The sequence below is a fragment of the Centruroides sculpturatus genome, unplaced genomic scaffold (assembly GCF_000671375.1).
Source record: "Centruroides sculpturatus isolate CEXI.00-Female unplaced genomic scaffold, Cexi_2.0 scaffold104, whole genome shotgun sequence".
NCBI lineage: Eukaryota > Metazoa > Arthropoda > Arachnida > Scorpiones > Buthidae > Centruroides > Centruroides sculpturatus.
Window position 1 is genome coordinate 640,985 of NW_019384379.1, and position 27,330 is coordinate 668,314.

Here is a 27,330-nt window from a genome sequence, read left to right on the forward strand (position 1 = left end):
AGAGTTGAGTCTTACAAGTTAGTTACGAGGCTATATGACACCGTTAACTTGATCTGTTGTGTAGATTGTATTGATACCCTCTAGTGGCAGAAGACATTGTAGTAATGGAAGAAAGACATAGGGTCATAAAGTGAAGGCTTAGGCAGTCACTGATGGTGTTTAGGTTATGATGATGTAGATGGGACTTTGGACAATAATCGTATGTCATGGAGTTTGGCGGTCACTTAAACGATGAAGGGTAGTTTATGTAATGTTGTGACAGTAAGTGCACTTGTCAATATGATAAAGGCCATGCTTGTGAAGAAAATGGTTGGTGATGAGCATGAGTGATCTTTTGTGCTGCTAGGTAACTTTATACTGTACTAGCAGATGGGCCCGGCATTGCTCGGGCAAAAGTAATGATAACTAAGATAAAGATTATTACGTTACAGTCAACCTTACCCGTTTTCACAGAATGCAAGAATTGGGTCCCCTTGTTTCCAGACTAATTAGAGAATTTTTAGATGGGTCTAAAAATATGTTCGATTTCACAGAATGCAAGAATTGGGTCCCCTTGTTTCCAGACTAATTAGAGAATTTTTAGATGGGTCTAAAAATATGTTAGATTTCCCGCAAAAACTGCATCTGTGTCTTGCACGTCACTTTCTCTTAACAATTCCATTGTTGATGGAAGTGTTAATCCTTAATTAAATCCTGTCTCTCTCCCCCGGGGGAATTTCGAAATATCCCTTCTTACAAGTTAGTGTGTGTTTGTGATGTACCCTATCAGTGTACCAAATATCAACTTTCAACTCCTAACTGTTTGGGCTCTGCGCTTATTATCATTATCAACTGGTCTCGATTATATATATATATAGAAACGTCAATAATAGACTTTCCTTATAGACAGAAAGTACTAATTCATGTATTGCCATCTAGTGGAGAGAGAGACAAATACATATAAAAATCCATTGCAGGTTTATTCAATTAATAAAAAATCTGTAGGTTTGATTAGTGGTAAACATTCCGGAGATCATAAAGATGCTACAGTTAAAATTTGGTAATGACTGGTTCAGTAGTTTTCGCGGTTAGTGGTCACAAATGAAAAATACGTTCTCTCTTTATATAGTAGTAAAGATTATATAATTTTACTATTCGAATGCCTCCATACCCCTTGTCCTATAGAAAAAAAGGACTATTGAGGAAGGGAGTCAAAGTTAATTCAACCAAAAGTAGTCAACCTCCTCCTGGAAGAGGATGGTCACAACTACTCATTAATATTGATATACTATTAATATTTGAAAAGTGATCCATATTGGATGGGTTGTGATGACCCCACACATGACTGAAGTTGCTAACCTTAATGTCCAAAAGACTTCATATGACTTGTTTAAATAGAAAAAAAAAAGCTTGTAAAAATGCTAGAATAATTGTGTGATAATAAATTTAAACGTTTGGCAACATTGTATAAAATATGCAGGAAGTGTGTTCTTGTGAATAATGTGATTATGGAAAAATTATTGGGCTGCAATTTGAAAAAATTGTAGACCTATAAATTCTCACTGTTGTCACCTGTCTACCTTAATCTTGAGAATGGAGTTAGATAGATGAAAGTCGAAACCAGATATGGAAAGCTTAGGGGCAGGCAGCCTCAATTAACTATATACAAACTTCCAGTTTGTACCAAAAGCCGTTATTTCTATTAAAAAAATTTTCCCTGAACTGAGATAGATGATTGGCACGACTATTGCTATCAGGAAAAGTATGATGTACGAGGCAAGACATTACTAAAAAATTGAGAACATTGACGAAAAATTGCAACTCGGTATTGTGACAATATCACAATAAATAAATGCTTATTTGTATATTAATTTTATAGACAATGATCTAAACCTCAAAACATTTTGAAATAATTTATTTTATTACCAGTTAACATTCAGAATTTATAAAGAATTACACAGTTGAAAAATCACCTTATCTGGACATACCTCATTTGAAAAAGTTACTTCTAAAATTTAGCTACAAAAATGTTTCCAAATCTTCAAAATTATTTTCTAAATCTACATATATAATACATATTTATATAATATACTGTATATATAAAGTGCAAAGAAAAAAAAAAAAATATATATATATATATATATAAAATAATTTCCAATAGCTTCTCCTCTCTCACCAAAAAATATTTTCCTCCCTTATGCAATTTTACCAGGGAATTTCAGACTTAAGTATGAGCACGCCGGAATTTGCTGCAGTCTGATGCATTGTACCACTCTAAACGAGCTCGAATTTGTGATTGATCTGTCATTCATTTGACCAAGACCAATCAAAACAAAGCTTACAGCCTTTACCACAAAATATGAAAAGATGGATCACGATATTCTTCCCCATAACATGTGTGGAAGTAAGAGACTGTAAAATTTACTTATGGGCAAAGGGCTACAAAAGAGAAAAACATTAAACAATGAGGTATGTCCAGTAAGGTGTTTCATTCGTCCTCAACTGGGAGCTTTGGCAAAGAGGGTGTAGGTCAGATCGTAATTCTTGAAGCGGCAAAACTGTAGTTCTGTACGACAGTAGTTACGAAATTCAGCACAGTGAAATTCATTGTGTGTGTTGATGGCCAGAGATAACTAAATTAGAATGAAAGGTTTGTCAATTTAAAAGTGAATTATAACACTAACCCTTAAATTACATACCTTATTTGCCAAAATGGTCATAATGAATTTGCCTGGATGAAAAGTACGCAGTAATCGAGAAATCAATTCATGATAAGATTCCTAAATATTAAAGATAAAATTCTCAACATAAAACCAAATTTTTAAAAATATAACAATTCTATAATTCAACTGCATCCTCCAGACCAGTGGTTCTCAATCCATGCATGGTCCACAGAACACAGGTGCTCTATGAAGCCACTTCAAGTGTTCCATGAAAAAATAAAATATACAATTAAAAATTGCTGCAAAAGAAAAATTGATTCCCATACAAAAGTTATTGTACATTGTATGTAATCAGCAAATGTCAATGACCAACTAGACCAAGTGTGCTCTTGATTTCAAAAAGGTTTGCCACCCCTGCTTTAAAGCTGGTGTATTGTAAGCATTCCGCGGAAAAAAAAATGTCAAAGTTCAGTGTTCCCAGATTTCAAAAAGATTGAGAACCATGGCCTAGATCAGTGTTTTTTAATTACTGGTCTATGGACCACTAGTTCAAAAAAATATCACTGATCCACAAAAAAAGTTTTGATCATACTGACACTGAAACAGTTAATTGCAGATGACATTTAAATAGTAATCTAGAATTACATACAGAAACTGTGGATAAGCATAATTCATAGGTGCATATAATTATTGGTCCACGTAAAATTATGAATATTTTTACTGGTCCATGGATAAGAAAAACATTAAGAAACACTGCTGTGACAATCTACAGTAACAAGTCTTGCCAAAACATTTCTCAAATCTAACTTTTTGTGACATCCTTGTTACAAAATGCATTTTGAAACTACTGTTAGAAAAGTTTAATATTAAGAAATAAAATGTGTGTTTTGGAAAGACTTGTCTTATTGTAGATTTTGTCGATAGGACTGAAGTTGAATTACATAAATAATCAAATTACCTAAAATTTATTACAAACCTGAGGAATATTAGTTTCAAAACTCACATACGAACAAAGTGGTTCTGGTGTGATGTGAATTGTTATGTAATAACCCTACATATAAATAAGATTATTAATCATCAATTTTAAATTGATTTCAAAGATTAAACAAAACTTACTCCTTTCAGTAAACCATTCATAGAATATCCACATGGATTAAAGAGAAAATCATCAATAGTCACCCCTGGTAGCAGTTTATCAATTCCTGACTTCTGAGTTGCATCTTTAGCAGAGGAACTCACTTCTCTTGTGAATATTTTCATTATCTTTTGATCTAAATCTTGCATGATAATGTGTTTTTCATTAAGGAATATTTTAAAGCAATTATTATGTCAGTTGAAAAAATTAATGAAAAGGATATCTCCAAAGTTTGGTCTGGAACTTGAATTCCTCCAAATTGTACAGATGGATTCAATGTATACAGATACCTGTAATAAAATTTAAAACTTCATAAATTGAAAACGATTGAATCTTAAAACTAAAATCTAATTGTTTTTCAATTAAAATATTTTCCTACATAATGGTCAAAAAGTTACAATGCAGAAACATCTAACAAATATACACATTTCAGATTTTTTGACAGTCACTTTGTTTATTGTGACACATATTGTAAATCAAAAAATCAAAGACTTAGTGATAAAAATATGAATCCTGTTGATGGCCAACATTTCATTTCCTGAATGTTTAAGACTGTGGAAGCACAAACCTTTAAAGTGCTTCAATTTGGAAAACACTTTGGCTCACTACACTAACTTGGTCATCTCTAAATTCATTTAACTTCTGCACATTATGATCCTGATGTAATGGTGATGCAACATGTATTACAAGATCAATAGATTTCTACAAGTTGGATACCTTCTGCATAGAAAAGAAGCAGCAGCATTACAGTTTGTCTCAGCACAATCACTATTGTTAAACTGGCACAGTCCACATAAATGGTTGGTGTGGATGTCCATCACATGGCCAATCTATATATATAACCCATTCATTTCGTGTCCGTCCCGTAACCGTTTCATAACGGACACTAGAGGCGCCCCTATCGTGTGTCATATTTCAAACACCAAATTAAATTAACAATTTTAATTATTATTTAAATTAACAATATAAATTATTATTATTCATTTGGCCAATAAATTATTATTTGGTCAATATAACAATATAAATAATTTAGTATATTTGTAATAGGAATTTATTATTTCAGAGGCTTATATCTCGCGAAGGGTCGTGAGTAGGGGTATGGTTCCTTTGACTTTATTGTTCGCACAGGGGGCTACAGTTTGGGGGGGGATCGCCACCTCTTCATTCGGAGGGTAAATTTTACCATTCGGACTTTTACAGAGCTGTAGAGCATATTGATGGGAACAAAAAAGTCAAAGGAACCGTGCTTCATGGAAATTTGTAAAACACGCCCACTAGGGGGCGTCCCTGGCTACTAGTTCATATATATTGAAAATGGGGGAAACATCATACATCTATTATTCTGTTCCCATAAGTGTTTATACTTCAAACTATGAAAGAAGTATGCATGCACATTAGCATTTAAAATTTGGGCCTCAGTTACAACCAAAAATATACTTTGGAAGAGTACCAGAATCAAAATTTTTAAATGTGTGTGTGGTTAATTCAAGAAGAAAGCATATAACCTTATAAGAGAGAGATTATGACCCTGAAGTATATTTGATATTTTAAGTAAATTTTAAATATATATGTAAAGATAAGTTAATCAAATATGAATAGATATTAAGATATATAAATGAATTATGAATTACAATTCAGCGAAGATAATTTACTCTTATTTCAAATTTTATAATATTATTCTCTATGTTAGAGGATGCATTGTGGGCTACCAACAGATAGAAGAAAGGTAAAACTTCAGTCACCTTTCTTACTAATCAAAGAACCAAAATGTCACCAGTAATGAAGAAAGTGTTGTGCGCTAAACCTATTCAGTGTCTTTCTCCTCTTTTCTGTTCTCAAAATATGGATTTGCTTTAAGATATCAACTGAGTCATAGCATGCTGTGAACTTTACTTTCACAGAAATAAAATAGAAAACTTCCCCTTTTTACATTCCCTCATACTTTAAAATCAGCAATAATTTATAAAAAATATGTAGTATTTGTCTGATTTTAAAATTATTATTATGTAAACAAAGCAAAGTATACAATATTTCCTTGATTAAACCCTGGGAATAAAAAGAAGTGCTGATAAAATAGAGCCTGGGTTGAAAACATTCCTATTCATAAACAGCTTCTAGTCTAATTCTTATTAAACTGTTATTTTACTGTTTCCTATTTCTCAGGATTTATTGATCAGCTTATCACATGTTGAGACTTACAGGCACTCCTCACTTTACGACCGAGTTCTGTTCCTACGACTATGTCGTTAAGCGAGTAAGCTTGTGCCAGGAATATAGGATCGTTGTAAAATTATAAAAATTATGTAACAAACTTCAAATTTATTCATAAAAAGACATGCATATGTACATATCATTTGTTTATCTGGATCTGTAGAGGTTTTTTCCAGGTAAAGGAGATGACGACGACGATGAAATAAAAGTTGTACCTTCAAGGGCAAAGGTCTTGGATGTAACAGTCGAGAGGAAACTCTTAACTGTGGTTTGTGTTGTAATCTTTTTTTCTTGATAAATTTCTCTATTGGCAAGTGCCAAATACGACAGAGGGCACTGTTTTGAACCAAGATGGCTGCCAAAACAGGTAAGGAACCAACCACGTGTTTGTTCAGTGCCTGAACCAATTCAGTTTCTGTCGATGACTACTGCGAGGACCAAATGGAGGAAAAAAAAAAAAGTCAAATTCTAAACTATATCAGTGACAGAAAACGTTATTTTGTAGAAGGTGAAGCCGTTTTGGATGCTGAACACAACGTATTTTCTGGATTAAATTAACAACAAGCTGAAGTTCATGTTGTTGCTTTAGTGTTACAATCTCAGATATTGCCATTTTAATACATCTCAATTCAGAGCCGGCCCTACCATAGGGCGAATGGAGCAGCCGCTCCAGCTGCTAAGTCCTAGTGGGTGCCTCAGTGGTAAAGAAAATTAAAGGGTATAAATTAGGGGCAACCAAGGGGGGCACCATAATAGGATCTCGCTCCATTCTAAAAGTTGCCTCGGGCCGGCACTGTCTCAATTACAGGGAGAATGAACGTGCAAAGCAGGGCTGTCTGATTTTTGTAAACATGTGATAGCATGTTTATTACACGTTAACAGGTGAGAAGTGTTTAAATATTTTAAGCAGTATACACCATGTTCCAATATAAAAACATAGTTTTATCATAATAGTTAAAATTAGTGCCAATCTGAAGGCTACCCTACTGAGTCATTCTGCACTTATACAACATAGGCCAGTCAAAAGTTTGTAGCACACATTACATTCTCTCTCTGTCTGTGTGTGTCATATCTGTAGTCTTTTGAAAGTGCTAGTTTATGGTGTACAAGTAGGGTTGCTATGTTGTTACCAGTCAAAATCTAACATTTATTAAACAGATAAAGCAATAATAAGTAAATAATGATACATGAGACGTACACGCACACACACAGAACATAATGTGTGCTACAAACTTTTGACTGGCCTATGTTGTATAAGTGCAGAGTGACTCAGCAGGGCAGCCTTCAGATTGGCACTAATTTTAACTATTATGATAAATAAAACTATGTTTTTATATTGGAACATGGTGTATACTGCTTAAAATATTTAAACACTTCTCACCTGTTAATGTGTAATAAACATGCTATCACATGTTTACAAAAATCAGACAGCCCTGCTTTGCACGTGCACTCTCTCTGTAATTGAGATGTATTAAAATGGCAATATCTGAGATTGCAACACTAAAGCAACAACATGAACTTCAGTGTTGTTGTTAGAGTTTAATCCAGAAAATATGATGTGTCCAGCATCCAAAACGGCTTCACCTTCTACAAAATAACATTTTCTGTTGCCAATATAGTTTAGAATTTGACATAAATTCAGTGATTTTTTTTCTCTATTTGGTCCTCGCAGTAGTCGTCATTGACGAAAACTGAATTGGTTCAAGCACTGAACAAACACGTGGTCGGTTCCTTACCTGTTTCAGCAGCCATCTTGGTTCAGAAACAGCTCCCTCTGTTGGATCTGGTGCTTGCCAATAGCACCTCAAAAGTTCTCATATCCCACATTCAACTTTATGTTAAAACGCTCAGTATTAGGATCCATAGCCTCAAGTTCCAACATAGCCGCATTAATTTTGGAGAACACACCAGCTAACCCATGTACCATGAATTTCGTTTTTACTTCTTCAGTTCTTTCATCTTCTTACAAATACTGCATCACTTCTAACTATTAAATCTTCATTTGTTAGCTCTTCATCGGCATAATCCACTAATTCAGAAATGTCTTCCACTTCAACATCTAAATTAAGCGCACTGACAAGGCCCGCAATTTTTAAAATTACACCAAACTGACTAAAAAATCCATAGCAAGCCTATACTACACTCAGTGAGCATGTCACCAATTGCCACTGATCGACACTCAAGCTGAGAAAGGGGATTTCCCAAATTGCAGGTTGAAACTCAATTGGTCGTAAGTGCGAGTGGTCGTTAAGCAGATAGGTCGTAAAGTGAGGAGTACCTGTATTTGTATCTCCTTTATTATTCTACTAAATTATACATTAAACTACAAACATCTAGATTTTTTGCAATCCTAAAATACACTGTTTCATTATAGTCCTCTTTAGTAATGTTATATTGGCCAAACAAAACATTTGCCTAACTTACACAAAACACTAACATGTCTGAAATGTGTACACATGTAGGTATGGTTATCTTCTGTATAACAGTTACTGCACTTTTTGCAACCTATCTATGCTATATGAAACAAAAGACTACTACAAAACTTATAGTTAGGTTCCAAAAGTTAGAAAAAGTATTTTATTCTTTTTCATAAAAAAATACTTGAAGCAATTAATAACTAACAATCGCAATCAAAAGTGTTGCATATTAATATTAATTTTTCTTCACTGCTAAACACCATTAAATGAGGATGTTTTCTTTTTGGCAAAATATCATTAGAGTTTTATTGTTGACCTTAAATCAAGATATTACTAATAATTGAGATTTTCTCTTTTTCATAAAATCTGATATTTCCATTTGCATGTGTTTGCTATCTTTAAAAATTTAATCATTTTAGTAACTTTGAATTTAATATATAAAATAAAGTACAGAGACAGTCTTTTAGAGCACTGTCACCAACAGTAACAATATTTGGTTTATAAGAAAAAACTTAAATAGGAATTTAGGATAAGAAAGAAGAAAAATTGTATAATCAGTTCTCATTAAAAGAAAACTGAGTGAAAGGCACAAAACATTGAAAATTTCAGTATTCCAAAATCTATAGGCAAATATGAGACCACATGCATGCTTGTTTGAGTATCAAACTTAATTACAGTATTTCCATTCTTAAGCTATACTATTACACCAATATTTAATTACATTAACTTTTCATAAATAATCTTAAGAACAGAAGAATTGTGCTATAAGTGATTCCTTCCTCATATGTTAAATTATCATCAGCACTTAATTTTTTTCTTACATGTTTCTTTTCAAAATTCATCATCCTTATAAATTCGTGTTTGTGCTTGGTGTAACAATAAAAATTTCTTTAATTTTCCCACAAATATTACCTGGAAGTTTGTAATTCTTTGGCAAATTCTTATATTACTTGTTCCTTTTTAGCATAATGTATGTAGATTTTAACAACAACAACAACCTATTAGATCAAGCTTTCCTGTCCTAATATTGTTTAATAAGCATAATAATAAGTCTGTAGACTAAAGTAACACATTCAATAATGAGGAAAAATGAATTAACTTAGAGAAACAGCTTTATTTTCCAGTATGCATTTTAAGTCTCCTCCCCTACTTTTCCAATTATCCCTAGATTACAAGTACAAAAGTTTCAACTTATGTTTGTACTCCCACATATAACCAAAACAACTCAATTATCCTATCTGTCTTAAAATAAAGGAAGTTTGTATTGACCAAGTACAATCTTTCATTGTTTCAATTACAATTAGATATAACTAAATATAATTAGAACGCTATAACTAGATACATAGAAACAAATATAGAACTTAAAATAAAATTTTTGCTTAGGTCAATTCTCCCCATTGGATATTTTAAGTTATAATGGCAATTTGATAAGATCATATTTCAGAAAGAAAATAAATCAAAGCACAATATATATGATAAGCTCTTTATTTAACTTAACCCCTTCAGAAATTTTACAAATACCAATGATTAAAATGAAATTATACCAACTGTTTAGTCTCTAATTTTAATATTCTAAAAGTTTTAAATTATTAAAAAGATGCAGATCTGTTTACATAACAAATTAAACTAGAAAGCTTGAAAAATTTTAATAAAAATTAACCTATGATTTTAGTTTAAAATGCACATTTTAAACATGCCAACACAATTTCAAAATTACCTAATTTAAATAAATTCCTAACATTAAATATTTCAAAATGATATCCTCACCAACAATCTCTATTCACTTTTCCAAGACAGTATGCTGCTCCATCTGAAATTTTAATAATTAAAATTAAAATCAATCTTTCTTCAAAGTAATATTACAATACAGTAGAGCATCGTTTATCTGAATCGATTGGGGACTGGGGTTGTTCGGATAACCGATTATGTACGAAAAAAAAATATTAGCCTATCCCACGTTGAAATTTTTCTCCATTGCATGTTGCTTCACGTTGAATTTTCGTCAATGTTAAGCCTAATGTNCTAATTTTTCTACTTATAAATTTATCATTAGGTATTTAAAATAGTCATTACTTAAACTGTTTACTTAAAATATACAAATTTATATATTTTAAAAAATTGCCAGGACAAATTTAGATTTACAAAAAATATATTTCTTGGTAGACTATACATACTGGATGAGTATTTCATTCGGTCCTTTCACACGCTGTTGAGGTAATAACGATTCCACAGAGTCGACCTTTTATTGTAGGCTACTCATTCATCATCCAATGCAAAAAAAGTTAAAATAGTCCTCTAGTGGTGGCACAATGATAAAATTAATAAATACATTTTAAAAAATTGCCAGGACGAATTTAGATTTTAACTTTTCTGCATTGGATGGTGGACGAGTATCCTACAATAAAAGGTAAACTCAGCTGTGGAATCATTATACCTCAACAGTGTGTGAAAAGACCAAATGAAATACTCATCCAGTATGTATAGTCTATCAAGAAATATATTTTTTGTGAAACTTCTATACTTTGTTTACATTGTTGTAAAATTATTATTATTATTATTATTGTGAACAAAGATCACTTTTGCACAGACAAATTTTGTAAGTGATCCATGATACACCAAAGAATTATACATTGCTGTTTCTTTATTAAAAAGTCCTTGTATTTTTCACAGAAAACAAGAAAAAAATAATACAAGTACAAAATAGTAAGTTGGTTGGTAAGTTGAAGTAAGTTGGCCTGAATATCAATGTAGGACCTACAACTTTTATTCATCACTATCATCACACTTGGTTATAGGCATGACATGTCATGTGAAAAAACTTCTTTTTCAAATGCAGAAGTTTATTAAAAAAGCTTTGATATATTGGGAGAATGTACTGTACATCAGCAACTTCTGCAAATATTTATACTTTGTAGTTGTCAGTTTGTGCCAAAAATGGTTTTCAGGTGGCTCAAATTGCTGCAAGAGTTACACTATAGTATGTCAAAAAATGTTTTCCACTCTTGCAATGCTGAATGAAAATTGCTAAATAACTTTTGCATAAATCAACTAATTTAGATAATAAAAGCAAAAATATAAAGCAGAAAACTATAAATACAGTAGAGCGTCGTTTATCCGAATCAATTGGGAACTGGGGTTGTTCGGATAACCGATTATGTACGTAAAAATACATTAACCTATCCCGTGTTGAAATTTTTCTCCGTTGCGTGTCGCTTCGCGCTGAATTTTCGTCGATGTTAAGCCTAACATAAACTTTTTAAAATAATAATCGTGGCTATTGTATCGTTAAAAATTATTTCTTTATTTTTTACAAACAAAATAAATATATTGAAAAATATAAAAAAAAAAAAAAATTATACTTTAGAAGTTAATCTAGTATCAAAAACGTTTGATTCAGCATGACACAGTCCTCAGAAAAACACCACATAAAAGTGTCAGTGCTGCCAGCTAAAAAATACACATCAACAAAAAAATATTGAAGTAGCCCAAGATATAGCCAAAGACTGCAGCACCACAGCACTAGCAAAAATTTAAATTTGCTGACTGGAATTCTTTTGGTTAACTGACGTTTCAGATAAACGACGCTCTACTGTATTAAGTTCTTTATTAATTGAAAGTTCTAATTGTTTGGATTCATATGTCTAATGTATGTTACAATGTTATATCAATGAAACCTTAAAATTAAGTAAACAAATAAGTAATTTGTATACATTAAGTATTTCCATTCATTATGAATAAAAATTTAATTGTTATTCAAACAGTAATTTTTTTGTCAATAATTATTACATTTTATAAAAATCTAGTACAATATAGAACCAAATATCTGACAAGCTTGGGAACTGAAGTGGTCCTGATTTCTGGACAGACTAAAAATGTTCAAAATTAACCTATTTTTTTAATACACTAAAATTTTTAGAAAGGCTACTGATAAATGATTCTATGATTGTTAAATTACTTTCATTTAAAAACATTTGTTCATCTATTTCATCAATGCAGCTCAGGCCATTTCACAATCTGATTTGAAATAGTTGTGCATTAACCCTGATCTTAAAGCATTAAGTTTTTGTATCTTTCTATGAATTGAATGAAATTAAAGGAATAATTTTTTCCATCTTCATATGAAAACTGAGTTATATTAATTTATTATTATGGTATTATTAAATTACAAGAAAATGAATCTAAATTGAATCTTTATTTAAATGTAAAATAAGTGTTGGTCTATTGGCTTAGGGTCTAGAAGTGATGGTGTGTGCATTAATAAAATAAATTGTCCCATGATAGCAATTGAGGGAAACAAAATATGAAGCTTGCATTAAGCCCTCTCAAATTTTTATCATTAATAATGAAACAGTTAAACCAATAGTCAAATAGAACCACAGAGAAAATTCTCTAATTGTAAACCTTCATTATTAACATGAAAAATTATAAACCAGAGAGTTGACAAAGTTTATGCATCAAAGCAGTACAATTTCCAGTTTAATAAGTCACTTTTAAATGATATTCTAATATCAGGGGTGCACAACCTGCGGCCCGCGGGCCACATACGGCCCCCTATCANGTCCGGCCCCCAGTCAGTAAACTTAATCCTAATTTGGCCCTTCTTCAGAAAAGGTTGTGCATCCCTGCTAATATCTATATATTTCTTCAACATTTGATTACATAGATAAATTTTTACCTTTAAATAATTCATCCAATACTTCAACCTGTAAAAAAAAAATTATTTAGAATGCAGTGAATTTGTTAAATTCTATAAAAAAGTATATTTCTTCACCTCATCTTCAAAACTGGTATGTGGTTTATCTTGTAATTCTGGTCTCATGAAATTTTTTCTGGAATAAAATATATCCTGAAAACAAAAATATATATCCATATAAAATAATTAAATAAAATACATTCATTATTATGTTTTTAAACTAATTTTTTATAAAATAAATTTTACAATATGCTTACCAACACATGATCAAAACCTGCAAATTCTCTTACTAGAAACAGAAGTGGTTTAATTGCACGGAGGAGAGTTGTTGAACCGCATGTTTTCAGAATAAAACGGTTTTTGGATATAAACATGCTGCTTTCACTGGAAAAAAACAGACTTCATATTAAATTTATAATTTTGTATTTTGAAACCAGGCTGAACGCCGTAGGGTTGGTGCAAAGACTGCACTCTAATTTTAAGTAACAGCTCCACACTCCACTACGTGCCAGCACCAGCTTTTGTATTTAAATGCTAAAGGATCTCCAAAGACAGAAAATTTGTTTATTTTTGCTATAATAATCAGTCTTTCTGAGCTAAGTGCATGACATATTTAAAAATTAATATTAAAAATAAAGAGTTCATATAATATAAAAATTAAAATATACTAATATTTAATAGATTAAAATAAATTAAAGNATTCTCAAGGTATCCATTTATGAAAAAGAGGTGTAATGCAAGAATCCCAGACCAGCTGATCAATTGCACAAAGTACTAACTTAAAAGAAATACAGTAGACCCCCCTAATATTTTTGTGGTTAAAGAAACCAAAAATTATTAAATAAAATCATTAAATATTTTGAATATTTTTGCAGTATTTTTGTGTGTTTTATGTAATATCAAATTATTAAATAAAACTAGCAAAATAACTGAATTGTTTTTAGTGATTAAAATTCATATCAGCTCTACAAATTTAGATATAAAGTCCCCTCTTAGTTAATCTATTTGCAAGTGCTTAACTATTCAAATTTTGACAAAAATCAAAAAACAAACTAAAAATTATATTTTGTTCAAATGCTTAAATTCCAAAGCATTCAAAATTTCTTATCAAAACAAGGAAAAATTTTTTAAAAAGTTCCTAATATATAAATAAAATTATAAGTACACATTTTCAATTTTCCAAAACCATGTTTTATAATTTTCTATGATTCTCAAACACAAAACCATGCTACTATTTAAACACTTGGCATTTTCTCATCTTTATTCAGTTAAATTTTAAAATTTCAAAATATATTTAAATACATGATCTATCCTTTAATTTTAAGTATTAACTAAAGCTTCATTTATAAAGGGAGACAGATAAAGTCATTTTAAACATAATTGTTCTTAAATATATGAATTGCAAAATAATTATTTGCAAATTTTAAAAAAATTTCATACCAAATATACCACAGCAGAATATAAACATGTAAAATTAATAATAATGGAATTCTGTCTTCAGAGAGATCCAATTGCAAAAAATTTTGATAAAATATTTATTGGCTTTAAACTGTGGGGATAACACAATTTTTTTAAACAAGAAAAAACTTTTGTATCAGTATTTTTATCAGTAATTAGGAGAATGTGTACAGAACAACATTAATAGAAAGTTTACTGTCTTATAAAACAAGGAAATTAGTAAACCCCATTCTCCCAGCTGATAAAAAACTGCAATTATTACAAAAAAGTAAAAAAAATAAAATAGAAAGTATTTTAAAATATGATATTAGTGATTATTACTATTCATTGTAAGTCAGTGAAAGAAATGAAAGTTGTGTCCCCCAGTTTTGCCACTTATTTTATGTTAAGCCATTTTTGCCTTCAACAGGCAATCAAATGAAGGCTAATACCCACGATCTTTTAGAATAAGCTGGCAGTGAAGTGATGCGCCTCAGAGCGCAACACAGAACCATCTCTGCCTCGAGCGGTGGGAAGGAGGCATTGTGACATCTCTGTGCACCTACGTGCGCTGGCTGTAGACAAGAAAATATAGGTGAAATAAAAATTGAAGGGAAGCCGCTCATCTGTTCACTAATTTAATATTTTTTGTGAATTACATTATGCTATAATTACTAAAAACAATATTTTTTGAAATTGCAACTTCCCTTGAACTATTAAATTACATAAAAATATAGTAAAAATAAAAAAAAAGCATTATTTCTATTCAGGAAGTTGACTAAAAACTTTACAACTTTTATTTATAATCTTACAAAAATCAACTTATTTTTTTATTTTAAAAACTTATTATAATTGTAATGCATACCTTAGCACATAGGCATCAAGAAATTCATTTCTCTTAAAACTAATTATTTCACATTTTACAAGTTTTAGCAAAGATTCCCAGGTAGTTCTGAAAATAAAATTTAAAAATAGTTTATAAACAAAATTTTCAAATGAATTTCTACTTAAATAAAACAGTATTTCATTTTTAAATTTATTTTCTTAGTAATAAGAAAATAAATTTACAATAGTAGGAATGAAATGAAGTAGAAGTGAAGTTAGAAAAATTGTTAAAAAGATAATATTGATGGTTACAATAAGCAACCAGTTGTTTAATGCTATCAAAATTAGCTTGTCCCAAAGTGAAAATATCCTTATAATAAAACTTTGCTTATTATTTCTACTGTAGTTGTCATTATCTTCAGATAAATAAGCAATTCTTGAACAATCTTTTCACACAGTTATCATCAAAATGTGATTAACAATATACTATTATTTTATCACTAACTGTTAGCTTATAACTAGTGTTTTATTTTGCTTCCAAAACAATAGTTTAAATTGTTAACATTCCTTAATTATACCATAGCTGTCCTTAAAGATAGTACTGAAAAGACAGCAAATAAACAACATTGGATGAATTGTTAAAACAATGAAAATACATAATTTTTAAATTTATTAACATTTCTTAATGTCAACGAAACCAGAATTTATTGTAGTCTTACTGACTTACTCTGCTTAACAATCAACTGAACATTTATTAGGAGTCCCAAAAAGTGATNTTGTCTCTCTCTCTCTAAAAGAGAGGTTGTCTCTCTCTCTCTAAAAGAGAGGTTGTCTCTCTCTCTCTAAAAGAGAGGTTGTCTCTCTCTCTCTAAAAGAGAGGTTGTCTCTCTCTCTCTAAAAGAGAGGTTGTCTCTCTCTCTCTAAAAGAGAGGTTGTCTCTCTCTCTCTAAAAGAGAGGTTGTCTCTCTCTCTCTAAAAGAGAGGTTGTCTCTCTCTCTCTAAAAGAGAGGTTGTCTCTCTCTCTCTAAAAGAGAGGTTGTCTCTCTCTCTCTAAAAGAGAGGTTGTCTCTCTCTCTCTAAAAGAGAGGTTGTCTCTCTCTCTCTAAAAGAGAGGTTGTCTCTCTCTCTCTAAAAGAGAGGTTGTCTCTCTCTCTCTAAAAGAGAGGTTGTCTCTCTCTCTCTAAAAGAGAGGTTGTCTCTCTCTCTCTAAAAGAGAGGTTGTCTCTCTCTCTCTAAAAGAGAGGTTGTCTCTCTCTCTCTAAAAGAGAGGTTGTCTCTCTCTCTCTAAAAGAGAGGTTGTCTCTCTCTCTCTAAAAGAGAGGTTGTCTCTCTCTCTCTAAAAGAGAGGTTGTCTCTCTCTCTCTAAAAGAGAGGTTGTCTCTCTCTCTCTAAAAGAGAGGTTGTCTCTCTCTCTCTAAAAGAGAGGTTGTCTCTCTCTCTCTAAAAGAGAGGTTGTCTCTCTCTCTCTAAAAGAGAGGTTGTCTCTCTCTCTCTAAAAGAGAGGTTGTCTCTCTCTCTCTAAAAGAGAGGTTGTCTCTCTCTCTCTAAAAGAGAGGTTGTCTCTCTCTCTCTAAAAGAGAGGTTGTCTCTCTCTCTCTAAAAGAGAGGTTGTCTCTCTCTCTCTAAAAGAGAGGTTGTCTCTCTCTCTCTAAAAGAGAGGTTGTCTCTCTCTCTCTAAAAGAGAGGTTGTCTCTCTCTCTCTAAAAGAGAGGTTGTCTCTCTCTCTCTAAAAGAGAGGTTGTCTCTCTCTCTCTAAAAGAGAGGTTGTCTCTCTCTCTCTAAAAGAGAGGTTGTCTCTCTCTCTCTAAAAGAGAGGTTGTCTCTCTCTCTCTAAAAGAGAGGTTGTCTCTCTCTCTAAAAGAGAGGTTGTCTCTCTCTCTAAAAGAGAGGTTGTCTCTCTCTTTTACTGAAAAAATACTGTGGTTTCAAAGTTTTGAGCACTGTGAGAGGCTACAGAGCCAACCACAGCACAAGCGAAACATTTTAATATCCGTCCACTCCAACAAAGAATACCAACAAGCCAAAAAGGCCCCGGCTTGTCCATTAGAACAACGGAGGGACGGTAGGGAAAATGCCGCTGAACAATACAAACTTTCCTTTATCTTTTCTTCCATCATTAAGTGCTCAAAAACCAGTTTCTAAATAATCATAATACCTTTCCAGTATAAAGTATCATCAACAACCACAGCAGCTATCACCCTAAAAAGACAAACTGCAAACAATTATTAACACTTGTTAATTAAACATACAATCTTAAATTTCAATACACCAATTACATAATCATTTTGTTAGTCCAAAAAACATCTTAAAACTTTCAAAAACCCGTATGTACATAATTCTAATACAGAATGATAAAAACCATACAAACTAACTCAGGAAATCAAAAAACATAACCATTAAAACACTTCCAAAAAACACATTAAGACATTTTAGTATCTATTCATCACTCAGGATTGTTCCTTTCGTTGCCTTATAGGCAAATGTAGTCTTTCCAAAATTTTTTAAACTTGACACTAATTCCCTCTTTAAGACTGCTTTTATTTCGTCATCTTCTTTACTTATTATTTCATTCCATAATGCGAAATCAAAGTTTGTCCATCCTTCTTCCTTTAACTCATATAAGGATTTTCGATAAACCTGTCCTCCTAATTTAATATCAAAAACTTTTGGCCATGAATCCTGAGACGATTCTTTCCAATTTCTTCTCATTGCATCGGTGACTTTATAATTTATTTTCTTTTTTACAGTGTTTCTAGTTTCTCTTTCTGCAGCAACATTTCCTTTCTTTACTTCCTGTCCTTCACTTCCTGTACTTTCCCGTCCTCTTTTTTTACCATTTTCGTAAGACTCTCTAAAAAAGAGAGGTTGTCTCTCTCTCTAAAAAAGAGAGGTTGTCTCTCTCTCTAAAAAAGAGAGGTTGTCTCTCTCTCTAAAAAAGAGAGGTTGTCTCTCTCTCTAAAAAAGAGAGGTTGTCTCTCTCTCTAAAAAAGAGAGGTTGTCTCTCTCTNCTTAGCACATAGGCATCAAGAAATTCATTTCTCTTAAAACTAATTATTTCACATTTTACAAGTTTTAGCAAAGATTCCCAGGTAGTTCTGAAAATAAAATTTAAAAATAGTTTATAAACAAAATTTTCAAATGAATTTCTACTTAAATAAAACAGTATTTCATTTTTAAATTTATTTTCTTAGTAATAAGAAAATAAATTTACAATAGTAGGAATGAAATGAAGTAGAAGTGAAGTTAGAAAAATTGTTAAAAAGATAATATTGATGGTTACAATAAGCAACCAGTTGTTTAATGCTATCAAAATTAGCTTGTCCCAAAGTGAAAATATCCTTATAATAAAACTTTGCTTATTATTTCTACTGTAGTTGTCATTATCTTCAGATAAATAAGCAATTCTTGAACAATCTTTTCACACAGTTATCATCAAAATGTGATTAACAATATACTATTATTTTATCACTAACTGTTAGCTTATAACTAGTGTTTTATTTTGCTTCCAAAACAATAGTTTAAATTGTTAACATTCCTTAATTATACCATAGCTGTCCTTAAAGATAGTACTGAAAAGACAGCAAATAAACAACATTGGATGAATTGTTAAAACAATGAAAATACATAATTTTTAAATTTATTAACATTTCTTAATGTCAACGAAACCAGAATTTATTGTAGTCTTACTGACTTACTCTGCTTAACAATCAACTGAACATTTATTAGGAGTCCCAAAAAGTGATTATATATTCTATAGTACCCTGCTTGGAAAGTTTCCAGAATAATTAAGTGAAGAAATATATATATATTTCTTCACTTAATTATATAGTTTCCAGAATATATATATATATTCTGGAAACTTTATAAGTAAATATAAGATTTTTATATATATATAAGTGTTTTATATAAATCTTATATTTACTTATAAGTGATAAAAGATGTCCAGAAAAATCCACACAAAATATCTCAGGCTCTAGCTAATAGCCAATAATTTTAAATTATGCTGCATGTGATATAATTTGAAAGCACTTGAAATACTGTAGAATATTGGCAATGAAAAAAGAAGCTTTAACCCTAAGAGTGTTCAGCTTTTACACATTAAGACACTGGAAAAAGTTTACAGTATACCATTTTGTAAATGAACAAATTTCAAAAATAGACTATATATTATATTCTCCAATGTTTTGAGAGTGGATTACCATCACAGAGAAGAAAGGGGTAAGGTAGGAAAATACAAAATTCTAACAAAAATCAAGTTGGAAGGACTGAACCTTTGAAGACAGTGGCAAGGTTTCAATTCAATCTAACCCTGAAACTGAAATTCTCATACTTGATCAGCTCCATGAAGCTTTGAAAAAAAAAAAAAAAAACACATTAAATATCAAAAGCAGCAGGTAATTCCAGATGGAATGGTCATTGCAAAAGTTCTCTGAAAAGTTCATTTTGGATGACTTACCATACTTTGTCCTCTCACACTCAACGATCAATGGTAATAGTGAATTTTATATCAGTGATCTCTACATCTATTAAAGTTTTCCAAGAAAAAAAGATTTGATGGAAAAGTTTAGCTATCAATGCCAGTGATATTTAAATGAATGTTTGCAATGTTTCCTGATTCCTTATATTCAAAAGAACTATTCTCAAGTAGTATGTCTTTTGGTCAGATGAAGCAAGTTCCACCATACTAGATTACATCATATTCATTCTAAAGGAGGGAAACCCTGCAAACATGCCAGAAATTAGGCCAATTCTCAAGGTATCCATTTATGAAAAAGAGGTGTAATGCAAGAATCCCAGACCAGCTGATCAATTGCACAAAGTACTAACTTAAAAGAAATACAGTAGACCCCCCTATAATACGGTAGATACATTCCGTTATATATGAATTCGTGTTTTATGATCACTTAAATACATGAGCCAATCACAGCCCAGCACATATGCAGTTTAAGGACTACAACTGTTTTAATTTTATGGAAGAAAATCTTTCATTGATTCTAGACTAATTTGACTCAACGTTTCCAAAACACGTATAATTTTTTGGGAATAATTCATATAAACTATGCTATAAACAAAAAATTGTAGGATTACTTACTGAGTGTGCACTGTTCGACAATGCCATTGCTTAAGCTTGTTTTCGTTGTGGAGTGGATCATTGAACAGCGGGCGCATGTTTTCTGATAAGTTATGCTTTCTGTGAAATATTCGCTGAACTTTGGAGACATCATTAATATAAATATCATTTTTATGGCCTTTAAATAATAAATGGTTTTTAGTAGGTCCGCTGCTCATTTAAACTCAACAGTTTGTGCAATATCCGCTATTGGTCTAGATTTGACCAATCCTGTCACGACACGAGTCTGCGATGACATTTTATCGTATTATACAAGTTTCTTTTATCATGTTTATACGAATATGACCACAATTTTTTCACCGTCATATACAAATCCATATTATATGAACCCGTTTTATAGGGAGTCTACTGTACAAAGTCTTGTACAGTAATTCACTACACACCCAAAAGTTGAATTGACCAAATTCAATAATGGAGATTTTTAGAATTACAAAAACAAGATGTACAGCTTTTCACTAATTCAGATGACTATATAGTTCATAGCTTGCTTTTTTCCAAAGAAAAAACAAATTTGCACAGATTTTTTTCTGGACATCTATTAGTACTCTGCATAAACTAGATGTTTTGTCATTCAAGATATTAAAAGAAAATACTTGCCTATGGCATTTAAGAAAAATGTCACAATTATCATCATAAAATTAATAACTATTTTAAAGTATTAATTAAAAATTTCATAACATTGAAAATTCATTGAGGATTGTTCAAATGCCAAGGATACTTTAGAGCCGCCACAAATTAGCACTTTGCAAGAGCAAAGCACTAGCAAATGTGCACTAGCACAACTGATGATATCACAGGCTCCACCCCTTTCTTCTTGCCTGCATGGTTTTTCTTTTGCTAGTGCAGCAATACAAAAGTATGCTCACTGTTCACAGAATTCAACAGCTAGAGCAGTCATGCTAGCAAGCGATTGGGGAAAATGGATGACTACAAGAACATGTCACATGTTAAAAAAGAAATAATATAATTTTATCAATGTAAATAAATTACATGATTAATTCATTCAGTATTGAAAAGAAAATAGTATAAACATTGTATATAAATAGTATACAGCTATATATAAATAGTTTTCGGCTAGTTAAGCCTAACTAGGCTTAACTAGTAGGCATGTTTTTCCCACACTTTTCAAAGTTTGGAATGAAAACTGACTGATTACAAGTATAGGTTATAATAAAATCTGTTCTATAACCAATCCAAATCTGTGGAATCCACGTCATGTGGACTATTACAAAAAGAACAAGGAGGGATTCCACACTGACAGAGCTTTTAGCTTTTGAACATGGAATAAACATCACTTGTAAGTAGACTATGTATTATTTGTTGTGGACTAGTATATTTAGTAATACAATTTAATATTACTGCAATTATGTTTAGATGATGTCAGAAATAAGTTATAGCCTACATCTTACACAATGCATACACAAGGCAAGTTTGTCACAGTGATAGCAGCATTTCCAAATTACATGCTTACATAAATGTATATGATACAATAATTATAATCATGTATATTGGCTAAAGTTCCAATTTGAAATGGCAATAAAATGAAACTACTGGACAGAATGTTATCAAACTTGGTAATAGTGTACAGGACGTCATGGGATTTTATTTTCCACGAAAAAAAAAAAACGGTTCAAAAACTCACCACCAACGAAAAAATGGTGCTGTCTGCAATATTGTTAAACGAAATAAGACATGAAGACATCATTGAAAATGTTTTTAATTGGTTTTAAAATGTAAAACTCTAAGCATTTTGAAACTTTCATTTCAAAATGCTCAGAGCAGATCCAAATTTTAATTTTAGTTGCAGAGAGTTAGATGACGAAAAATTGCAAGATGGTTTAATATTGCTATAAGAATAAGACAAGCCTGAAGATGAGAGCATTCACAAAAAATCTAGCAATGAGTTATGTAACTTTCCTAGCAATAGCATTTAAAATTGCATATGGTGTCATGTGATTATGAAATTTTATTAAAAACTTTATTAATAGATGGCAAAAAGCTTAATTTTCAGGGTAGAGATGAGTTTTATAAAAAAAAATTGTAAATGTTAATGAATAAAATCTTCATTAAGTCTGACCTCACTCAAGATATCACACAATCCCAGTTGCCCACCCCATCAATCTTTAACCATTGAAATTAAATAACATCAATCCCCTAATATACAATCTTTCTTACAAAATTTCAGAAATTTTCCACAAAAAGCTTTAAAGTGGATGAACAAAACTGCTATCCACATACACAAACTAACATCATAGATACAGGAAAAATTTTTTCCTTCTGCATTTCTTGATGTTTCAAAGTCCTGATTCAAAAATGTAAAAATCTTGAGGGGTTATATTTTGATTTATCACCATACTTTCCCTATTTTATAACAGCCAGGAAAGTAAAAATGGGTAGAAAGCTGTCAGAGAAAGTAACTTGCCAACTTGAAAAATTTTAAAGATGAAAAGTTGTCAAGTTTGTTCTGGAAAAATGACAATTAGAAGAGAAAAAAAATTAAATAAAAGCACCTAATTTTTTGTTCATATTTCAAGAAACATGGACCAGAGGTAGGGTTTTTCCAAATTTTATGAGCTTTGTCCCAAATGGCTGTCACAAGACATTCTTCAGGAAGTCATTGTATGTGTATCTGTACTATTTATCAAAACATTAGTTTTCATGGAAGAGCATTAGCTAACAAAGTTTTAATAAAGGGGGGGACTTAGAATCAAGGCATTTTAGGTTTCACAGGTACAAACATATGGCTTTGCATATATGTCTATTTTTAAATTTAATTTTTTGCTATTCAATTCATTTAAGAAAATATGTTTGTCAGTTTATATTCAAGAATATCTGACAAAAAGAAACATTTGTAACATAAAATAATTTTAATTTTTACTGGTTTCTTAGGTGATTGTGTTATTTGTTCCAAGATGGTTATGAAGGAAAAAAAATCATTTAAATACCCACAAGGGAGAGAAACACTTAAGACCATATGCTTTTTGGGCTGCAATTTGAAAATTCTAGACCTATAAATTTTCACTATTGCCCATCTGTCTTTCCTTAATCTTGAGAACGGAGTTACATAGATGAAGGCAGAGACCATATACAGAAAGCTTAGGGGAAGGATGCCCTGTTTCACTATATATGAACTTCCTATGTAAACAGAAAGTCACATAATTTCAATTAAAAAATTTCCTCTGAAAGAGGTTAGATAGATGACTGGCACACCTCCATTGCTAATGGGAAAGTATGTTGTACAGGGGCAAGACACTACAGTACTAATTTGAGGTGGAGAACATATATTTTAAATCAAATTAAAAATATATGATTAGAAATTGCAACCTAACATTGTGATGATGTCACTTGTATTGAATAAGTGATTATCAAATATTTTCTCTTTATTAATTCTTTTTCTCACATTATAAATTCAAAATGTCAGACCTGACAAAGATCTTTCATAAAGATCAAAAACATTTGTCTGGGTATAACCCCATAGGCTTCGGTCCACAGTTTAGTCACATTAAACTTCTACTGAAATTTATTTAAGGTTCACTGATGATTTTTTTTGTTTTTGTGTTCCAGTCTTCTGTGGAGTTTGAACTTTATTAGTATCTTTGTCATCATTTTCCATTCTTAAGAATGGCTTAGTCTCTCTATAAATTCATATTTGAATCAAATCCTGATAATCATAACATTTTTGATAATTTGGTCAGCAAGTCCTTTTCTTTATCCTGACTAGTTTTACTACAAAATCAACTTACAGACTTGCCTGAGATGGATCAAAACCAATATAAAATGTACATTGGTGTTTTGTGTAAAAGCCAATTCATCCCTAGATAACTAATACAAATTATAATTACAAAATATTTCAAAAATATCTTTTACGTGAAACCAGAGAAAACTCAGTTATACGAAAATGTAAGAGTAATTACATAAACATTTATGTTAATAATCTGACATTTTTGTCATTAGATATTATTTTTATTCAAAGAATTTACATAAGACATCTTTATTATTTGTCTTATATAAAAATCTTTGATATTGATTTAATGAGATAAACACTAATCTAAACAGTTTCATTATTATTTATATTCTCATCACAATAATGAAAGGTATTTAATCATTTAGATATATTGTTGCAAAAGCAAGTCCTATATATTTAAACAAAAAATGAATAATATTTTATAATTCAATATCTATTTCTTCATATAGTTTATAGCAAAGGAATGGTAAACTATGCATACTTTATCTAAATATATAAAATTACTTGTCCTGACTGACTGATTCATCATTGCCCAGAGCAAACCGCTGAATCTAGAGGTGAAATTTGGTACACAGTTAGGGTACGTCAATTCTTAGTGCATTCCCACGGGTATGCCATGGGAATGCACTAAGAAGAGATTTTTCAAAATTCCCCCATGGAGGGAGATGATTAAGGCTTAACCGGAAGAACAGCTTCTACTGCACTATTTTAGATGCTATTTTTCGTTTTCAACTATGTTTAGTTTTCATTGACTACTTAGATGTATTAAATTGATAACATTTCAGACAGACATTGTTATAAATATTTTTATATATTTTGAATTTTTAACCAAATGTTTCAAACCGTTTTAAATTCGAATTTGTTATTGCATATTGGTTCGATTATAGAACAATTGTAAATGTTCCAGAAAATTGATCAAATTGAAAACAGTTTGTTTGATTCTCGGCACTTCTCATCGGTAGGTGTTATATAACAATTACTACGGTTGTTGAAATACTAATATAAAATCGGGTTTGCTTGCAAAATCCTCATGGGCAAAGCCACGGGTAACAGCTAGTTTATATATATATACTAGCTTACCCATCGCGCATTGCTGCGATCTCAGAAGAAAAGAAATTCAAGCAAACTCGTTATGATAAAATGTAAATTGAATTTTATCATTTTTATTGAAACTTATTATTATTATTCATTTTCATCGGGAAAACATTTCAAAGTGTCATTTCAATTCTATTTATTTATTGGAGTGCTTGTGGATACATGATATTTTTTGTTTTTTCGTCTGGTGCGTACACGAATAAATCAGGAGTTCCGANTGTCTCTCTCTCTAAAAAAGAGAGGTTGTCTCTCTCTCTAAAAAAGAGAGGTTGTCTCTCTCTCTAAAAAAGAGAGGTTGTCTCTCTCTCTAAAAAAGAGAGGTTGTCTCTCTCTCTAAAAAAGAGAGGTTGTCTCTCTCTCTAAAAAAGAGAGGTTGTCTCTCTCTCTAAAAAAGAGAGGTTGTCTCTCTCTCTAAAAAAGAGAGGTTGTCTCTCTCTCTAAAAAAGAGAGGTTGTCTCTCTCTCTAAAAAAGAGAGGTTGTCTCTCTCTCTAAAAAAGAGAGGTTGTCTCTCTCTCTAAAAAAGAGAGGTTGTCTCTCTCTCTAAAAAAGAGAGGTTGTCTCTCTCTCTAAAAAAGAGAGGTTGTCTCTCTCTCTAAAAAAGAGAGGTTGTCTCTCTCTCTAAAAAAGAGAGGTTGTCTCTCTCTCTAAAAAAGAGAGGTTGTCTCTCTCTCTAAAAAAGAGAGGTTGTCTCTCTCTCTAAAAAAGAGAGGTTGTCTCTCTCTCTAAAAAAGAGAGGTTGTCTCTCTCTCTAAAAAAGAGAGGTTGTCTCTCTCTCTAAAAAAGAGAGGTTGTCTCTCTCTCTAAAAAAGAGAGGTTGTCTCTCTCTCTAAAAAAGAGAGGTTGTCTCTCTCTCTAAAAAAGAGAGGTTGTCTCTCTCTCTAAAAAAGAGAGGTTGTCTCTCTCTCTAAAAAAGAGAGGTTGTCTCTCTCTCTAAAAAAGAGAGGTTGTCTCTCTCTCTAAAAAAGAGAGGTTGTCTCTCTCTCTAAAAAAGAGAGGTTGTCTCTCTCTCTAAAAAAGAGAGGTTGTCTCTCTCTCTAAAAAAGAGAGGTTGTCTCTCTCTCTAAAAAAGAGAGGTTGTCTCTCTCTCTAAAAAAGAGAGGTTGTCTCTCTCTCTAAAAAAGAGAGGTTGTCTCTCTCTCTAAAAAAGAGAGGTTGTCTCTCTCTCTAAAAAAGAGAGGTTGTCTCTCTCTCTAAAAAAGAGAGGTTGTCTCTCTCTCTAAAAAAGAGAGGTTGTCTCTCTCTCTAAAAAAGAGAGGTTGTCTCTCTCTCTAAAAAAGAGAGGTTGTCTCTCTCTCTAAAAAAGAGAGGTTGTCTCTCTCTCTAAAAAAGAGAGGTTGTCTCTCTCTCTAAAAAAGAGAGGTTGTCTCTCTCTCTAAAAAAGAGAGGTTGTCTCTCTCTCTAAAAAAGAGAGGTTGTCTCTCTCTCTAAAAAAGAGAGGTTGTCTCTCTCTCTAAAAAAGAGAGGTTGTCTCTCTCTCTAAAAAAGAGAGGTTGTCTCTCTCTCTAAAAAAGAGAGGTTGTCTCTCTCTCTAAAAAAGAGAGGTTGTCTCTCTCTCTAAAAAAGAGAGGTTGTCTCTCTCTCTAAAAAAGAGAGGTTGTCTCTCTCTCTAAAAAAGAGAGGTTGTCTCTCTCTCTAAAAAAGAGAGGTTGTCTCTCTCTCTAAAAAAGAGAGGTTGTCTCTCTCTCTAAAAAAGAGAGGTTGTCTCTCTCTCTAAAAAAGAGAGGTTGTCTCTCTCTCTAAAAAAGAGAGGTTGTCTCTCTCTCTAAAAAAGAGAGGTTGTCTCTCTCTCTAAAAAAGAGAGGTTGTCTCTCTCTCTAAAAAAGAGAGGTTGTCTCTCTCTCTAAAAAAGAGAGGTTGTCTCTCTCTCTAAAAAAGAGAGGTTGTCTCTCTCTCTAAAAAAGAGAGGTTGTCTCTCTCTCTAAAAAAGAGAGGTTGTCTCTCTCTCTAAAAAAGAGAGGTTGTCTCTCTCTCTAAAAAAGAGAGGTTGTCTCTCTCTCT

At 31.6% G+C, this 27,330-nt stretch overlaps 1 protein-coding gene across 3 annotated transcripts in view; it reads right to left on the reverse strand.

The window, feature by feature from the left end:
- Positions 1–1,881: 1,881 nt before the first annotated feature.
- The window catches only part of LOC111617842 (S-adenosylmethionine decarboxylase proenzyme-like), a 40,846-nt gene continuing 15,397 nt past the window's right edge, over positions 1,882–27,330 (reverse strand). The window contains exons 1-11 of one of the 3 annotated variants that reach the window (XM_023359160.1): positions 15,401–15,496; positions 14,992–15,110; positions 13,356–13,482; positions 13,177–13,251; positions 13,081–13,108; positions 10,173–10,215; positions 4,001–4,067; positions 3,759–3,932; positions 3,619–3,693; positions 2,679–2,759; positions 1,882–2,612 (exon numbers count right to left, since the gene is read on the reverse strand). In XM_023359160.1, coding sequence (XP_023214928.1) covers positions 2,478–2,612; positions 2,679–2,759; positions 3,619–3,693; positions 3,759–3,932; positions 4,001–4,067; positions 10,173–10,215; positions 13,081–13,108; positions 13,177–13,251; positions 13,356–13,482; positions 14,992–15,050 — 864 coding nt within the window. In that variant the 5' untranslated portion in view covers positions 15,051–15,110; positions 15,401–15,496 and the 3' untranslated portion in view covers positions 1,882–2,477. Of the gene's footprint in view, positions 2,613–2,678; positions 2,760–3,618; positions 3,694–3,758; positions 3,933–4,000; positions 4,068–10,172; positions 10,216–13,080; positions 13,109–13,176; positions 13,252–13,355; positions 13,483–14,991; positions 15,370–15,400; positions 15,497–27,330 lie in introns of those variants that run through there. The other 2 variants (XM_023359161.1, XM_023359159.1) reach the window with 2 other exon arrangements.